At 36.3% G+C, this 18,722-nt stretch overlaps 1 protein-coding gene across 2 annotated transcripts in view; it reads right to left on the bottom strand.

Annotated features, from left to right (window-relative positions):
- Positions 1-3,847: 3,847 nt before the first annotated feature.
- LOC128557796 (uncharacterized) overlaps positions 3,848-18,722 on the bottom strand; it is a 38,322-nt gene continuing 23,447 nt past the window's right edge. For both annotated transcript variants that reach the window (XM_053546098.1, XM_053546099.1), the window contains 2 exons: positions 9,114-9,248; positions 3,848-7,272 (listed from right to left, as the gene is read on the bottom strand). In XM_053546098.1, the coding sequence (XP_053402073.1) occupies positions 5,530-7,272; positions 9,114-9,248 (1,878 nt within the window). In that variant the 3' untranslated portion in view covers positions 3,848-5,529. The remainder of the gene's footprint in view (positions 7,273-9,113; positions 9,249-18,722) is intronic.

Here is an 18,722-nt window from a genome sequence, read left to right as displayed (position 1 = left end):
ACTAAGAGTTCTAGATTGTGTATATAACAAGAGCTGTCCATAAGACAGCATGCTTGACTTTTCTCAGTGCTTGACTCTGAATTAGAGCTTTGCCAGTAAAAACTCTATGCAAGAGGGTCAAGATGGCCCTAGGTTGCTCACCTGAGTAACACATCATAACAGTGTAAACATTTTTGACCTAATGATTTCATGGAGACAAATATTTTGGCCAATTTTCATTAAGACTGGACTAAAAATATGGCCTCTTTTTCATTTTACCTAGTGATCTAGTTTTTGACCCCTCATGACCCAGATTAAAACTCATCCAAGATTTTAAGTAAACAAACATTCTGACAAAATTTATGGAAGATTGGAGAAAACAAGGAGCTTCGTTCAATAAACGCTTGATGCCCACAGTGGCATGCTTGTCGATAGATTTTGCACCAAAGTCCAAAATGAGGTCAAGATAAAGGTCAAACTGAGGTCGGGTGATGTTTGAAGATGAGGAATGGTCACAGTTTACATCTGTATTAGTATCAATTCATTCTTGTTAGGGGTACTGATGCTTGACGAAACGACCCCATTTGGTTAACCAAGAGATGGCAAGTATAAAGCAACCTAAGTCCAAAATGAGGTCAAAGTCAAAGTCAAACTGAGGTCAGGTGATGTCTGAAGATGAGGAATGGTCACAGGTTACATCTGCATTAGTATCAAGTCATTCTAGTAAGGGGTATTGAGCTAGACGAAACGGTCCCATTTGGTTAACCTCGTACGTACGTACGGACAGACAGGACAATCGCTACATGCCTCTCGCATCAGTAGATGCTGGGGGCATAAAAAGTCACCTCTGAAGTGTAGAAAAGCCTTTTCTTCGATTTATCCCCCTGACCAAGTTTTTGACCCCACGTGACCCAGATAAATAATCATCCGAGATTTCATGGAGAAAAACATTCTGACCAAGTTTCATGCACATCAAACGAAAAATGCAGCCCCTACTGCACACAATTTTTCTTTGATTTGGCCTGGTGACCTAGTTTTTGACCCCTGATGAACCATATTCAAACTTGACCTAGATTTCAACAAGACAAATCATTCTGACGAATTCTCACGAGTTTCAAACTAAAAATGTGGTTTCCAGAGTGTTAACAAGATTTTCCTTTGATGTAGGCTTGTGACCTAGTTTTTGACCCTACATTAACCCAGATTTAAAGATGGCCTAAAGATCATAAAGCTAAACATCATGACAAGTTTCATGAAGATAGGATTATAAATGTGGCCTCTAGAGTGTTAACAAGGTTTTCCTTTGATTTGACCTGGTGGCCTAGTTTTTGACCAGATATGGTCCAGACAATCATTCTGACAAATTCTCATGAGTGTTTATAAGATTTTCCTTTGATCTGGCCTAATGACCTAATTTTTAACTCAACATAACCCAGTTTCAAACTTGGCCTAGATATCATCAAGACAAACATTCTGACCAAGTTTCATAAAGTTTGGATCACAATTGTGGCCTCTAGAGTGTTCCCAAACTTTTCCTTTGATTTGAGAGTGACCTAGATTTTGACCCACATGACCCAGATTTAAACTTGACGTAGAGGTCATCAAAACAAACATTCCATTCTGACCAATTTTCATGAGTTTCAAACTTAAACTGTGGACTCTGGAATGTTTATATGATTTTCCTTTGATCTGGCCTACTGACCTTGTTTCTGATTCCACATGACCCAGTTTCAAACTTGCCCTAGAGATCATCAAGACAAACATTCTGACTAACTTTCATAAAGATTGGGTGACAACTGTGGCCACAAGGCAAATGTTGACGGATGATGCCAGACGACGGACAATGACCAGTCACAATAGCTCACCTTGAGCACTTCGTGCTCAGGTGAGCTAACAAGCGCTGTCACAGGAGACAGCGCGCTCGACTATTTGATGCTGGATAGTGAAATAAGGTACATCTGAGGAAGATGGAGCTGTCACCGAAGTGTTTAATGACTCAAATGTGGATGAAGATATTGGATAATAGCTTGTCCAAAAATATTATAGCAGTATAAAAGGCACAGAATTCATGGAAAACTTCTGCATAAGTAATGCACCATGTGTCATATCATGTGGCTAATAATTCGGAACAAGTATTTTAAGTTTTAATTCAATCTATTCAGTAATACTGGAGATGCAGCGGAAGTGCATCACAACTTAAACCTTAAACTCAAAACGTACTAGTGCCAGCATTATTGAAGTTGTGTTGTATGATGTTAGTGATGATGTGGAACAACCAATTTGAGTTTGATTAAATTTAATTTGTAACAGCAGAGATATAAAAATCATCAAAATCAAACTAATTCTAAGTAAAAAGGGGATATAACTCATGAAACATTTGTGCCAGAGTGACTTACCTTGTGCCATATGATGGGGATGATGATCTGGAAAAACAAATTTAAGTTTTAATCAAATTCACAAGTAATGACAAAGACATTGTGAAAGTGCACGACAATTAACCTGAAATTCAAAGTTTGAATCAAATCCATTTGTTAAGTACAAAAGGGGGATAACTCATAAAATACACAATTATGGCCCTTGTGTCAAATGATGTAAGTGGAGATGATGAACAATTATTGTAAGTTTGAATCAAATCCCTTGTGAAATAACAGAGATATAGTGAAAATGCCTCAAAATCAACGTAAAATTCTTTGTAAAAAGGGGGCATAATTCAAGAAAAACTGGTGCCAGAGTTATGATGTAGGTGATGATGTGGAACAACTACTTTAAGTTTGAATCAAATCCATGTAGTAATAACTGAGATAAAGTGAAAGTGCACCAAAACTTTAACCTTAAATCAACCTGAAATTCTAAGTCCAATTAATGACCATAATATATGTTGGGAGGTCATGGGTTTGATCAACAGCCACGTTATACCAGACGTAAAAAATGGCACTAGCAGCTTCGTTGCTTGATGCTAGGCATTAAGAGGATATTGCTAGGACTGGTCAGCCTGGTGTCAGTATAATGTGACTGGGACCAGTGGGGAATCATGTCCGTGTCTATGGTGTGATATATAGGCAGCACCATAAAATTGGGCATTGTGCTCACTGCTACAAGCAGGCATCATCGTTTATATGACTGAAATATTGTTGAAAAAGACGTTAAACCCGAACACACACACACACATATATTGGAACCATACTGTGGTATTGTTTGACCCCTAAAAGTTGACAAGTCAGAATTTCCTTGGCCATCTGCCAATGATTATGATAAAATTCCTTGAAAATATTTGAATATTTTAAACTTACAATACCACTGCCGTGTCTAAAGGTAACTTATCCTGTCACAAAACAGAGACAGATTTCATGCTGCATTATTTTTATTATCATTATACCAGATTTATATAGCAACATTCTCATGATAAACACGTTCAAAGGCACTTTATATAGCGCAAAGGCAGACACTCAAGGTGCAAAATCCATCCTCTATTAGTACAGACACACATCGATCTGACCAGAGGGACAGAGTGAGACAAAGCACCCAGAACAGAGAGAGAAATCTCTAATTAGTTATGGCTTGTCCCGGCTAACTTAGCCTAGCTTTTTACGAATAAACAGTCTGGCTCTTTAACCTGTCTGGTGTATAGCATTTATGCACACAAAGCCATCTTTCCTGAGAAGAAACCAGTACTTGTCTCTTAGTTAGGTGGGAGATACTCAAGAGCATCTTCAAAATTTCTAGTGCCTGGACAGGGAATCGAGTCCCGGACCTCTGGATTGACAGTCAAGTGCGTTACTACTAGACCATAGGGCTATCACCCTGTATTTTCTGTCTATAACAATTAGATTACAATAGAATATAAATGGAATCATCACAGAATACCATGCGTTTTGAAATAATATATTTTAGTTTTCTGATCATCATTGATATTTAAAGGGCAACAAAGCAAAATATGGTAACTGCTTGCATAAGACATCATTTTTCATAATATAACAAAAAATACGGTAACTTAAGCTGTTTACAAAGACATCATTTTTCATAACGTAAGAAAAATTATGGTAACTGTTTGCAAAAGACATCATTTTTCATAACATAATGTGCCAAAGACATCATTTTTCATAATGTAAACAAGAGCTGTCACTAATGGTAACAAATGCCCCCGCAGCACCTTGACCTTTAACTTGGTGACCCCAATGTCAGTAGGGGTGGTGTACTCAATAAGTATTATCAGCATATGAAGTTTGAAGGTCCTGGGTGAAGTGGTTCGCATGTAAAGTGCCTTCATGCAAAAAGTTAACGTTGGTCCTTGTGACCTTGACCTTTGACTTGGTGACCCCAAAGTCAGTAGGGTTGGTGTACTCAATAAGTACTATCAGCAGGTAAAGTTTGAAGGTCCTGGGTGAAGTGGTTCGTAAGTAAAGTGCCTTCATGCAAAAAGTTAACGTTGGCCCCTGTGACCTTGACCTTTGACCGGGTGACCCCAAAGTCAGTAGGGGTGGTGTACTCAATAAGTACTATCAGCAAGTGAAGTTTGAATGTCCTGGGTGCAGTGGTTTGTGAGTCAAGTGCCTTCATACAAAAAGTTAACGCTGGCCCCTGTGACCTTGACCTTTGACCCAAAAGTCAGTAGGGGTGGTGTATTCAATAAGTACTATCAGCATGTGAAGTTTGAAGGTCCAGGGTGCAGTGGTTCGCGAGTAAAGTGCCTTCATGCACAAAGTTAACGTTGGCCCCTGTGACTTTGACCTTTGAACTGGTGACCCCAATGTCAGTAGGGGTGGTGTACTCAATAAGTACTATCAGCATGTGAAGTTTAAAGGTCCTGGGTCAGTGGTTCGTGAGTAAAGTGCCTTCATGCAAAAAGTTAACGTTGACCCCAGTGACCTTGACCTTTGACCTGGTGACCCCAAAGTCAGTAGGGGTGGTGTATTCGATAAGTACTATCAGCATGTGAAGTTTGAAGGTCCTGGGTGCAGTGGTTCGCGAGTAAAGTGCTTTCATGCAAAAAGTTAACATTGGCCCCTGTGACCTTGACCTTTGACCTGAAAGTCAGTAGGGGTGGTATTCTCAATAAGTACTATCAGCATGTGAAGTTTGAAGGTCCTGGGTGCAGTGGTTCGCGAGTAAAGTGCCTTCATGCAAAAAGTTAACGTTGTGACGAACGAACAAAATAACTAACTAACGAACGAACTAACAGACGGACAGTTAAAAACTAATATGCCTCCCTTCGGGGCGGCATAAAAATATGTTAACTAGCTAGCTTCTCAAAATACATCATTTTTCATAAAGCCATCAATTTTCATAAAGTAAAGACATCACCTATATGAAGTAAATAATATTATATATTCAAATATGCCAATAATGTCACAGAAAATAAATGACTAAACAAGGCTTGCATTACAGAAATATTTCTAAGTTTTACTCTATCGCTGAGAGTGCATTTTCGTTAAATGACTCTATAATAACCCTTTCCTGGAAATAATTCTAAAGATATGTCCAAATACACAGTTTCATAATGGAAGTATATTTTGTATTCAGCACTCATCAAAATGTACTTGTAATTATTGCCTAACCTCTCTCTAGACAAATTGTCATCTTTAAGCAAACAGCAGGTTCACATTTAGACTCAGTATTAAGATACTTGCAGGTTCCATGTGAGTCAAGGTCATATCCAAAATACTGCTTCAGCTGCGTTTTTCTACCTCCAGCCAGAATTAGCTGTCCACTATATATGCACGCTCCGAAATCTGTACTTATACGCAGTGCAGGTATATGGTAACCAAAGTCTCCTCTAACGGTTCCGTGTTGCTCAATAAGCGTGCCATTATCTGACACTCTCAATATGTTTTCCCCTGACTGGTCAATAAGAAACACCATGTCTTTGTACGGCACAGCTGTAGAACAAAGAAAAGGTAATTCTGTATCTTCTATAAAAGTCATACACTTTGTGATTGTATTAAATCTGTATATGGATGCACATTTGTTTTCTGAGGTATAGGAGTGGTATGGCTTTATCAGGTAAATGTTCTCTCCTATCAAATATGCACATGTTCTGTTCTGCACTATTTCTTTCCGTGCATTTTCTGCATAAAGAACTTCCATGTCATTACAACGGGCCGCACATTTTTCAATAAGGATTTTTTCTAAGCCAGCAACAACACTATAAATGCAGTCCAAGTCTGGATCATAGAGAAGACAGTTATTCTCTGATGGTGCTGTATGAGATGGACCACAGCTCCATTTACAAGTGTCACCATTAAAATAGAACAGCTGTGTTCCCGTTGAAATTACAATTTGTGAGCGACCACGGTTGCATGCTGCTATGAAGTCAGGCCGACGCTTTAAATTGCGGAGCTTATCATTTCTTGATTCCCGAAACATTGCAAACTGCCCAGAATACTCATGCCCTCCAAGAAGACTTGCGAACTGCGTGAACTGTATACTGGTAGGATAACAAACTGCAAGGACATCAACATTCTTATGTCCAACACGATGCAACGCGGCTTCGTCTTCACCGATATATTCCCACTGTCTACCAGGTCTTGCCAGGTACTCTGAACATTTGGATGTGAATTCCTTCAGATCAGTACTTGCTCTAACTACAGGGTGACATAAGAATACCTCCCGCATGTATTTCTCTGTCAAAGCTAGGCAATTTATTTTTGATATCACATCTTTGCCGTACTGCCTTCGCTTTTCCATATCGAACTCAATCCACTTTAGCAATGAGTCACAAATTTCATCTTCACTACAAATATTCAAGGGAAAATCAAGCAGTTCTATTATATTGTCTATGGTCATGTTCACTTTGAATACTTCCAAGTTCCTCACATGTTGTAACTTACATGCCACCCAGTATATTAATCTACTTGTAATGGATACTAAACTCAGGTCATTACTCAATTTCAGCAGTTCAAAATGCACACTGTCACAAAATTCACCTATACTGTTTTCAATGAACTGAATACAGTCTTTCTCTACAAACGAAATCTGAAGATAGGAAGCCGTATAAAGAAGTCCTTGTACATTGTTTGCATTTAAGTCACATTTCCCAGAATACATCACCTTTAAAATATCCCGAAACTCTGTTTCACCAACTGCTTCAAGATCCACAAATCCATTCTGAACCTCACTCATTCCAGACGAAAATAAAGCTTTGAAATAAGAGCTGGATGCTGCTAATACAATTTTATGACACTTGAAAATCTTTCTTCCAACACGGACATCAATATCAGTGAATTCCTCAGATTTCATGAATTTTTCCATTTTCTTCAGAATCTGCTTTTCATGCTGGGCAGGCTTATTTCGGACCTGAAATACATTGTACAAAAAAATGAAATTATGAAAACCCGTCCATCTGTTCATGATCTGTATACTATGCTACTGTGGTTAAGGGAAATACTTTCTGATCCTCTAAGTATCAAATGTATACAAGTATGTAAGGGTCTTTATGGCATACTTGATACATTTTAAACAATTTGGGACTATTTAGTTCTGGACTGTTTTTTTTGTTTTGGTTTAGCGCAAATCACCAACAGTATTTCAGTCATGTAACAGCAGGCAGTTAACCTTACCAGCATTCCTGGATTCTGTACCAGCACTAACCTGTTCTCTGCAAGTAGCTGCCAACTTCTCCACATGATTCAGAGATAGAGGATGAAATAATCTTATTCAAACTTTTGGTGTGTTACAAACTGCAAGACAGATGAATGAACGGATGGACAAGACTAGTGTCCTTGTTTTTAGGCATATGCAAAAATACAAAGAAGTTGGTTAAAATTATTTCTATGTTGGGCGAGTTTGCTTGCCAAAGGAAAACTTAATCCTAGGATGTGCAAGCATATCTAAAAAATTCAAAGTATGTTATAATGTGGGTTTTTTAAACTATTTTTTAGCATTTCAGTCATACATTTTAATATATTTAATGCAGGTATAATCTCTGATACCTCACAACAGAATGAAAATCAAAGACCAATGGTATAAACAGATATGTTCCACCAAGTAGTGTTTCTCTGTTTACTAGTACTGAGACTATACACCAAACAAGTACATGAGAATCTTAATTTTCCTGAGACCTTTCAATATTACAACTGCGAATATTAGTCAGCATTATTTTCTAAAACTTTTTCTACTATGTGCAAGGTCTTAAGGACAGGTCCTTGAACATTAAATATTAAGTAGGGATGGAAACGAATACTGAAATCAATAATCGAATATTCGATTTGCCATACTCGAATATTCGGCTTGTTTTAATGGAAGCTTTAAATTCTTATTGTGACTGGCATATACACAATATATGCCGTTGTTTAAAACGTGTTTCATCGGCCTAAAAAATGTTTGTTTCGGGTAACCCGACCCTGCCTAGTTAAACCGGTTGACCCTAGCATTTTATTTCACGATTCTGCCAGTGTAATCATGAACATATTTAACTAATCCAGTGTTTCAAAATGATACAAAAAAACCCATTCAAATTGATTAAAATTTAGAACGTCGCACTTTACCTAAAACTAAGCACGTCACGTGTCGCGCTGTTGTATTACCGCCGCCATTTTGAAAATTTTCAATCGGCGTCTAAAAAGCCGATAAACTTAACGAGGGGAGACTTTAACCATCTTCATCATGATCGTATACATCAATCATAAGTTATTTCTTGATTTTATTATAAAAAAAATTCTAAAATTTGTTACATAAAGCAGGCGCCAATAAAAAAGAACAAAAGCTAAAAAGGCGTCACACTTACGCCTGTTGAAAACTGTTAATCCATAACGATGACCCCAGCTGATTATGCATTGCATTTTTCTTGTTAATTGGACAATTTTTGACATGAACCACATTTACGCCTATTGCAAACTGTTAATCCCCGACGATGGCCCCTACCAATTACGCATTGCAATTTTCTTGTTAATTGGACATCTTTTGACATGCGATAAACAAACACGTTTATTCTGCAGGATAGAATTAGCATGCTCATATTCGAATATTCGGCCGATTTTCGAATATTCAAATATTTGAACATTCGTTCCTATCCCTAATATTAAGTCATCGCAAAAAAAGTCAATCTACAGCGCAACAAATTATATGTCTTACAATATCTTAAGAATCTACCTGAGACAACACAGTAAAAATGTATGTCATGCAATAACATAGTTTACCTGAGACTCTGTTGTGTCTACATAACCCTGACATGCAACTTTATGACGTTTGAAAATCTCCACTTGCGGTGCCTTCACTCCATTTATCTTTATCTTATTGTACAGCAATGAGTGACGTATTTCAGGCAAACCTTTCTGAAAGTATAAATCATTTCAAAATGTATTTAATAAAAATCTTTCATCTAAATAAATGCCATATATATTAAACAATCTGACATGGTATGTTTTGAAAATAACTGGTAATAGGGTACTGATACTCATGTACAGTTGATAACACAGCTCGATTATAGTAAACTTAATACAAACAACATATTAATTAACATGCAGATATTATCATGTGAAAATGTAAAATGTTGGTCCAAAAGACCTTATCATTCACATATTTTGTTTGAAATTAGTTAAAATTGGTACACAGTGCCCATTATTTACCATGGTATTTCCTAAAATTGCATCAACTGATTCTTAGAAAAGTAGCCGTTTCAAGCAAAATCCTTATATTGACATAGGGACATCAGTCCCTGGCCCTGAACGGCATCAGTGCCATCATTTGTACAATTTTGAGTCACGTCCATATGAGGATGCAATCAGTCAAATTTGGTTGAATTATATCAAACAATTTACTCGAAACTCTGTGGGCATAAAATTTCATGGTTTTGGCCAAAAGGCGATTTCCTGGGGGTATGACTTTGTGGGTTTTAGATTCTGAGCATAAAATGAGTCCACTAGCTTACCCACTTGACAACTACATTCATTATACTCACTAATTGGCAGCTCAAGGTTATGCAGGAATATCATCCACTGGAATAACACTCTATCACTTTTATTCTCAGATTTAGAAATAAAGACCACTACCATTTTGAAACCTTATTTCTCCCTTAAAAAACAACAGCTCTGCCCCATTCACATGGAGCAGGGCAGTAAAAGGGGTCATCAGCAATTACTCTGTGTGTGTGAGTGTGTGCGTGTGTGTGTGCCCCATCCCCTCCCCCCACGCACTAAAACAGTACATTGCAATTTGACGCACACAATATTGCATAAAATTATGTGAACTGTAACAAAAAACAAAGTCCCATAACTCTGCAGAATATTTATCTAAAAGAATGTAACATGCACCAACTAGGGTTGGTACTGATCACTTATGTTTCATTAAATTGTGTGCATAGGTTCAGGAGAGTTGGGGATTTCCAAAATTTGCTGTATAAATAGTAACGTTTTGAAAGCGAGACTCGGGCATGATCGTAAAATGAACTTTTCCCAACCGAATTAAACTTTTAAACCAATAAGTCGAGGGTTGCCCGCAAAACTGCGGTAACTGCATTTTTGAAAACTTTTCAGGAAAAGCTAAAAACTTCCTTATTTTACAAGAAACAGCTTATTTGACAAAACTTGAAGATATGTTGGAAAAATTTCAATGACTTATGAAAATAAATTCTTCCTTTATGTCTAAAGTTATACTTATCTGAGATATTTGACTTACAGTTACTTACAACTATATTGCATGACTTTTCTAACTTTTAGCAGTCAAGTCATTACCGCAAAAGTGTTGTAACTTGACTTACAACTCTTTTGCGAGCTAATCTATTTCTCTTGCATTGTTGAGGTTTACTGCAAAAAAGTTGTATCTAAAGTTACAACTCTTTTGCAGTATTCTAGACTACAAATTATTTACATTGGTATCAGTTTCTACCTTTTGCATTTGAAATGAAACTTAAAATTATGCATTTCTAACTTTTCTTTTGCTTTCTTTTTTATATAAACAGAAAAATCTTGAAACGGCTTGGTGAATATGAACTGTCTGCATTGTTACATTTGCACTCAACCAGTAGTTAAATGCTAATTCTGGTATAGTTCTTTACTTTTCCATAAAATCACACCCCTATACTTTTAGCAACAACTTCATTAGAATGCGAACTGTAAATAAACTTTTTTGCACAATCTGTTTTATTTTCCTATTTAAAGAAGATTGAAACTGCGGGTGTTTGTACACCACAATTATTTTGTCACAGCATTATATGACATAGATGTCAGAAGTACTGAACTTTTAAGCCCTAGTCCTGTAGTCTATCTCCTGAACTAAATGAGTGGACTGGAATAAATATCCATGACTTTTGTAATGAGAGTAGTATAACAAAATATGAATGTAACATTGGCATTTCTATAACAGGCCTCGACAAATTCCTTGGAAGTAATTGTAGTTCTGAAGGATGACTGCTTAGAATTTTCACTCGTCCAGCTTCAGTTTGTACTCATCCTGCTAGGAGAATTTTTTTTACAGACTTGTCTTTTCTGAAGTTCCTTAAAAGTAGTACACAGAGTATTAAATAATCATTTATTGATTGCCAAGGGTCTACCTAATGCAATCATAATATATGGTACATTAAGGATCGAGGGATGAATTATATAGTTACAATTCCTTTTACATCTTTTAGCTGTCTGGCTTCTGCAAAGCTTTTTTTAATTGGATTAATTCATATTTTTGGTCAAAAATCAAAATTTAATCCTGCAGGGCAAGTACTATAGCAAGTTCCACATGCTCAGAGAAAATTTCTATTCATATTGGCAACAGGATAGTGGATTTTGTTGAAGCCTGGTTAACTTGGCATATATAATATTACTCAAATTATGAGAGCCTGGCATCACTGTGTACACATGCATGCAAATCAAATATAGAGTTTGACATTAATATTATACACTTTTTAACTCGACCTTTTGAAGAAAATACAGAGCTATTGCACTTGCCACGGCATCGGTGTCAGCGTTAATGTTGGTTAAATTTTTTGCTAAAGTCAAATTCTCTGTTACTATCTGAGCTATTGACTTGAAACTTAAAATGGTTATTTACAATCAAAGTTTACATTCCCCATAACTCTGATTTGAATTTTGATAGATTTATGCCCCTTTTTAACTTAAAATTTTTTGGTTAAAGTTTTTGATAAAGTCAAATATCAATGATTTGGTCTTGAAACTGGAAATAGTTATTATACACTTACAAAGTCTACACCAGAAGAAAAAATCCACATAACTTAACTCTTAATTTTTGACAGAGTTATTTCCCTTTTCCACTTAATTTTTTTTTGGTTGAAGTTTTATATAACATCTAGTATATTTGTTACTATCAAAGCTATATTGACTTGAAACTTAAAATAGTTATTTACATCACAGGCTACAACATAAGAAACAATCAACATAACTGTGATTAGAATTGACAGATTTATGTCCCTTTTACTGGCAATGCTCTAATTCAGAGTCAAACACTGAGAAAAGTTGAGGGTGTTGTCTTACGGACAGTTCTTGTTAGATCAACTATTCCAAGAAAAGGTAGAACTATTGTATTCATCCATTTGTTGGTGTCAGCATCCCATTTTGGTTAAGTTTTTGTATGTAAAACTGTTATGTAAGTTACAACTGGGAATGGATTGATACTTCATACAATTATTCACTGTGAAGAACTGACTTGCACTGCACAGGTTCCATAACTCTGTTTTGCTTTTTAGCTTGACTATCGAAAGAAGCTATTGGACTCACCCATGCATTGGTGTCCAGGTTTGGTTAAGTTTTTGTATGGAAGTTGGTATCTCAGTAACCACTGGTGGGAATGGATTGAAACTGCACACAGTTATTTACTGTGATAAGTTGACTTACACTGCATAGGTTCCATTACTCTATTTTGCTTTTTACAAAATTATGCTAGTTTTCCGACTTGGAAATTTTTGGTAAAGGTTTTATACGTAAGATCGTAACTCAGTGCCCACGAATGGGAATGGACTGAAACTTGTCATATTTGTTCACTGTGATGTTATGACATGCAGTGCACAGTTTCCATAACTCTTTTTATAGTTTTACAAAACTATGCCTCTTTTTCGACTTAGCAGCTTTTGGTTAAGTTTTTGTATGTAAGCTGATATCTCAGAACACACTAATGGGAATGGATTGAAACTTAAGATAATTGTTCGTTGTCATGAGCTGATATACTTGCACAGGTTCCATAACCTTGTTTTGCAATTTTACAGAATCATGCCCCTTTTTGGACTTTTATATTCATTCAGTTGACAGGGCTGTTGAATAGTCCAGCATTGCTATCGTCCAATAGTTCTTTTTACAAACTCTAAATGCCCTTTTTTTTTGACTAAAAAATTATTGCTTGAGTTTTAATATGTAAGCAAAATGTGGTATCTCAGTACCCACTGATAGGAATGGATTGAAACTTCAAACACTTGTTCACTCTGATGATATGACATGCAGTGTGCAGGTTCTATAACTCAGCTCTGCTCACCCTGGCATCTGCGTCAGCGTCTCACCTTGCTTAAAGTTTTGCATGCAAGTACATATGGCTATCATTTATAGGCATATAGCTTTGAAACTTATTTTTTTCTTTTTCTAGGTCAAATATCAACCTCACTGGGTCAAGTCCAATAAATCTGACATGTAATTTGGCCAAATTATGCCCCCTTTTATGACCTAGAAAATCCTGGTTAAAGTTTTACATGGAAATTACTATCTCAAAAACAAATGTAGATATTGAATTGGAACTTACCAGGTGCCTTTGGTGTTATAAATGTAGGTGATAGCATGAAGTCCCATAACTCTGACATGCATTTTGGCCTAATTATGCCCAAACTTATCCTGGTTAAATTTTTGGATGCATCTACAGGGTCACATTTCAGTGAAGCAGCACTATAAAGTTACTCTGGCACTGTTCTCACTGCTGCATGTAGACACTTTCATTTATATGGGTTATATATTTCATTGTTATAAAGTTAACATAATATTAGTTCTTCACAGCTTCTGTCCTAGGCAGATTATAAAATATGAAATACTGAAGCATAAAAAAAATGTTTCACATCTGAATGATATGAAATAAGTAACATATAATGAAAAATATGAACTGTAGCATGTTTACAGAGAAAAAATAGGAAAAACAGATACATCACATTAAATTTTATGATTCAAACAAAAAATCTTGTTGTTCTGTCCCTACTCCGAGTTACCTCTCTATCAATTAACCTATATATGAATCAAATTTTGTATCATATAAATGTAATATCACTTCCATGAGTGGAAAGTGTCATTTCATGACCCAACCACATGCTACAAATCAAATGCTACTGAGTTTAGTTTCCAGCAGATGGTCAAATTTGATAGACTATCATTGCAATAGACTGCTTGTACGAATTTCAGAAAGTCTTGCCCATACGGAAGCAAAACATACCGTCATGATGACGTATGAGTGTAGGTCACATTTTTGTATAAGACACAGTGTAAAATATATCGTCACCTCAGTGCAAAAAATGGATAACTACATTGACTTAAAGAAGGACTTGTTCATTTTTTGTGCTAAGGTGACGATATACAGATTTCTGAAAAATGCTTATAACCATGTATTGGTTGCAAAAAGGGAATCTCAAAACCATGTAAATTTGTAAGAAAATGCATTTTTCCGGCATCAGTCGGCCATTGTTGCACCACCCGTAATTCTGACAAAGTTGTGGAAAAGACTTTCTAAAATCAGGAGGTATTTAAAGTTTTATCCAAACTATCTCAAACTTCTCTGAGCGCAACACCATTTCGATCTCATCACCTTCTAAAACATCTACTGATTATCTACTAAATATATTAATGAAAAACTGCATTTCTTTAAAGCTTATAAGGGAGCTCCTAATTTTGCATTTTAGAAAAAATTCATTAAAGACACTAGGTCATGATACCCGCTTTTATGCCCGAGTCCTAGGTAGTTACTCCCCATGAATTGTCTGCAATGTAAACGTATGTGGTGTAAACAAAGATAGATTTTCTTGATTTTTTTAGTCAGGGAAAAATGCGGCTTGTCCTGTACCCATGTGTCCAGGGCACATTGGTCCTTCCTGACCAGAATCTCGGTAAAAAGGTGCAACCTATACTCATACGATGATGGTACATATTGCTGATCAGTTTTTCTTTTTGCTAAAAGCCATTGTAAACTATTGATTAATTATTGTGTATGTGTAAAAAAGGTACTTTGACGCTACAAACTATTGAATTTGTATGAAAAAGCTTTCCGAAGCATTTCTATAGGAGATGCATAGTGCATTGAGTTAAAAATTCATTTCGACTCTCTTACCACATCCTTGCATGTAAGTTCTGTTTAAGGCATTACTATAAGAAGCAATATAGGTGTATAACTAAAACAGTTCAAAATTCTTATCAGTGCAATATAGCAGTAAGTCATTTCTTTCTTACTGACAAATGACGATCAGTTTCCCGCAAGACTGCAGTAAGTCAACTTACAACAGTCTTGCGGAAATTGCATTATGTCATTTTGAGTTACAACTATGTTGCATTTTAATTATACAACAAAAGTTTTGGGAATATAACCCTATAATTTTTTCTGCTGGTGTATAATATGAAAATACTTAAAAAAATTCAAAAAAGTGATTTTCCAAAAAAAAGTGAGTTACCGCAGTTTTGCGGGCAACCCTCGAAGTTTTTGTCGTTTTCAATCGGAAAAAGACGTATATTAAACAGTGCATTATCCGGGCGGTTTCAGGCGAATTGTTTGTAGACAGCAAGGGCGGATTGAGGCGTTTCGTTGGATAAGCGATAAGGGTGGATTGGGGCGATATGATTGGAAAAGGGTTAAGCGCATACAAGGTTACATAAGCAGACTCTTTGTATATAGTACAGTAACAAAAATCTTGTAACTCGCAGTCTTTTCAAAATAAATTGATTTCTTTGAATTCATATTCAAAAAACTATTTGATGGGCTTGTATCTGTCTCTAAAATAGAACCCTTGTTGGCGATAAATTTATGTGCCCCAATATCTCTAATAGATGAAAACAAAAAACAAGGACAAAAGTCCAAAGGAAAAAAATCAATAATTATGTGACCTTGACCTTTGACCTTCTGACCTCAAAAGCAATAGGAGTCATCGGCTGGTAAACCTCCCTATTAAGTTTCATTACCCTAGGCCTAAGTGTTCTCAAGTTATCGTCCAGAAATGGTTCAACTGGTACGGGTCACTGTGACCTTGACCTTTGACTTACTGACCTCAATATCAATAGGAGTCATCTTCTGGTCATGATCGACATCTCTATTAAGTTTCGTGATCCTGGGCCCAAGCGTTCTCAAGTTATTGCCCCGAAACAGTTATACTGTTTCGGGTCACTGTGACCTTAACCTTTGACCTACTACTCTCAAAATCATTACGTGTCATCTGCTGGTCATGATCAACCTCAGTATTAAGTTTCGTGATCCTGGGCCCAAGTGTTCCCAAATTATCGTCCGGAAACAGTTTTACTGTTTCCAGTCAGTGTGACCTTGACCTTTGACCTACTGATCTCGAAATCATTACAGGTCATCTTTTATCTTTTTTTTCCAATAAAATTAATATCATTATGAGGGCCCTTAGACATAACTTATAAGGTGTGGGCCGATTGGTACAACATATTCCTACAAGTCCAGGTATATTCTGGTCGGATGCAGCAGCCATTCTAAAGTGTTCCAACAATTACCAATATTATAAGACATAAGCATGTAATACTGTTTATAAGCATGAGATGTTTAATCTTACGGCTTGAATACACTTATCCAGTACTGCGCATTGTCTTGTTGAGAATTACTTCTTTTTCTTTATTTTCTTCCAGCTTTATTTAATTGTTCATTAAATAACCAGTTACCAGGTGGTATAACCTATAAACTCCACACCCATACACTCTTTATGATTTTATTGCATTTTTCACATTTTCATGTTTTCAGTTTTGCCAGATAATTTTATGCCCAGGCCTGCTGTACCTACAGGGCGCTATGCCGATGCTCTGTCTTTTTCATATAAAAACAATGCAAGAACAAGAGCTCCGCCAAGCAGGGCAATATACGCCCGAAGGGTTACATCAGAGGATGGGAGAAAAATTTAAAGAACTTGACTGTTGAAGCCTAAAGGACAGGATCAACAAAGGGAAGAAATTCAAAAAAATTTTTTTAAGTCCACAAAAAAATATTCTAAGTCAACAAAAAAATCCTTACCAGGTATAGGTATGTCAAAATACACCTAAAAATTGGAGGTACCATCCATGTTGTACCACAGTAAAGTTTTCTCAGTTTTTCCCTCTGGCAAAAAATAAAAAAGTTTTTAAATGTTTCAAAATAAGCTATTTATAGTAACATAAAAGAGAAGTAATTCAAAATTTTTTTATTGTAAGTGAACAAAAAACGGATCTGCAGAAAAATAAAAACAAGAGCACTGCAATGCAGTGCAATATACAGAAAGCAAAGTCATATTTGACCTTTGACCCCCAAGTGCGACCTTGAACTTGAAGCAAGTCATCTGAAACATGTGCTCTGCATGTTGTCTTGGTGTGGTGAACATTTGTGCCAAGTTTCTTTGAAATCCTTCAAGCTTCAAGAGTTACAGAGCAGACACGAAACAAACTGATATGACCTTTGACCCCTAAGTGTGACCTTGACGCGAAATCCTTCAAGGGTTTCAAGAGTTACAGAGCGGACATGAAATTGCTAACAGACCGACGGAGGGACACACAGACAGACGGATGGACGACAACGGACACATGACGATCACAAAAGCTCACCTTGAGCACTTCGTGCTCAGGTGAGCTAAAAAAAAATAAACAAGCAAATTCAGTAAATTGGTATCCCCTGCTGAAAGGGAAAAAGGTTTCACTCTTGTGGAAGCATTCTCTGCCTACATAAAGCACTTACAGAAGTGCCACAGAATTGCTGTCTTCTTTTGTATTTCCATGATGGTAATTTTAAATGACTTGAATGCATGATGAAAAAGAGAAATACAAGTTTCTACTAACAAAATGACAGTGATATATATTAGGCAAAGAGAATATGTTTAATGTCTAAACACTGTATTAAATGAATGTAATATTATGTACAGCATTTGATATATCAAGATGAGTTTAGATATGACTGTTTCTACAGTGTAAGACAGTTATCTATCTATGTTTTCAAACATATACTGAAAAGAGATTGACTAAACCAGTTTGAAGATGAAGTTATGAAAACACATTAATCCAGGGAAGGCCTAAATTGTCCACCTGTCATCTTGCAATATAGCTGTATTATACCAGTATTACCAGAATGATTGTCACAAAGTTCATGCGGAGAAAAATGTAGGTCACTAGGTTGTGGTGGGTCTTTAAATGCAATTCATTCTAAATTATTGATAAAAACCATTTTTCTATATTTAGTAACAATGACCTTGACCTAAGCTATCAAAAATGAACAAAAAGTTGTCTCCATGAATGCTTCCTATTTATCAGGTTTGGTTTGCTTATCTTTATATATGCACTATATATATAATTTCAAACAGCCTTAAATCTAGTCTTCCTCAACCAATCTGAATGAAACTTGCAGAGCCGCATTGCCCTACAGCATCCTATATTTTTATCATGTTTGAATGAAATTCTTCCAACAATGTCTAAGATATGACTCCGGACAGACAGAAAATGGGCTATTTGTGTACTATATATTAAGTAAAAAGGGCCATATATCTTGTTATCCTCAAACAATCCAACTTAAACATGAAGGGCTGCACTTCTTTATAGCAGGTAACATTTCTGCCATGTTTTATCAAATCCTATAAACCGATTCTGAGGACTGAATCCCGA

The sequence above is a fragment of the Mercenaria mercenaria genome, chromosome 6 (assembly GCF_021730395.1).
Source record: "Mercenaria mercenaria strain notata chromosome 6, MADL_Memer_1, whole genome shotgun sequence".
NCBI classification, from domain to species: domain Eukaryota; kingdom Metazoa; phylum Mollusca; class Bivalvia; order Venerida; family Veneridae; genus Mercenaria; species Mercenaria mercenaria.
The sequence above is the reverse complement of the archived record's forward strand: the minus strand, read 5'-3'. Positions and strand labels throughout refer to the sequence as shown.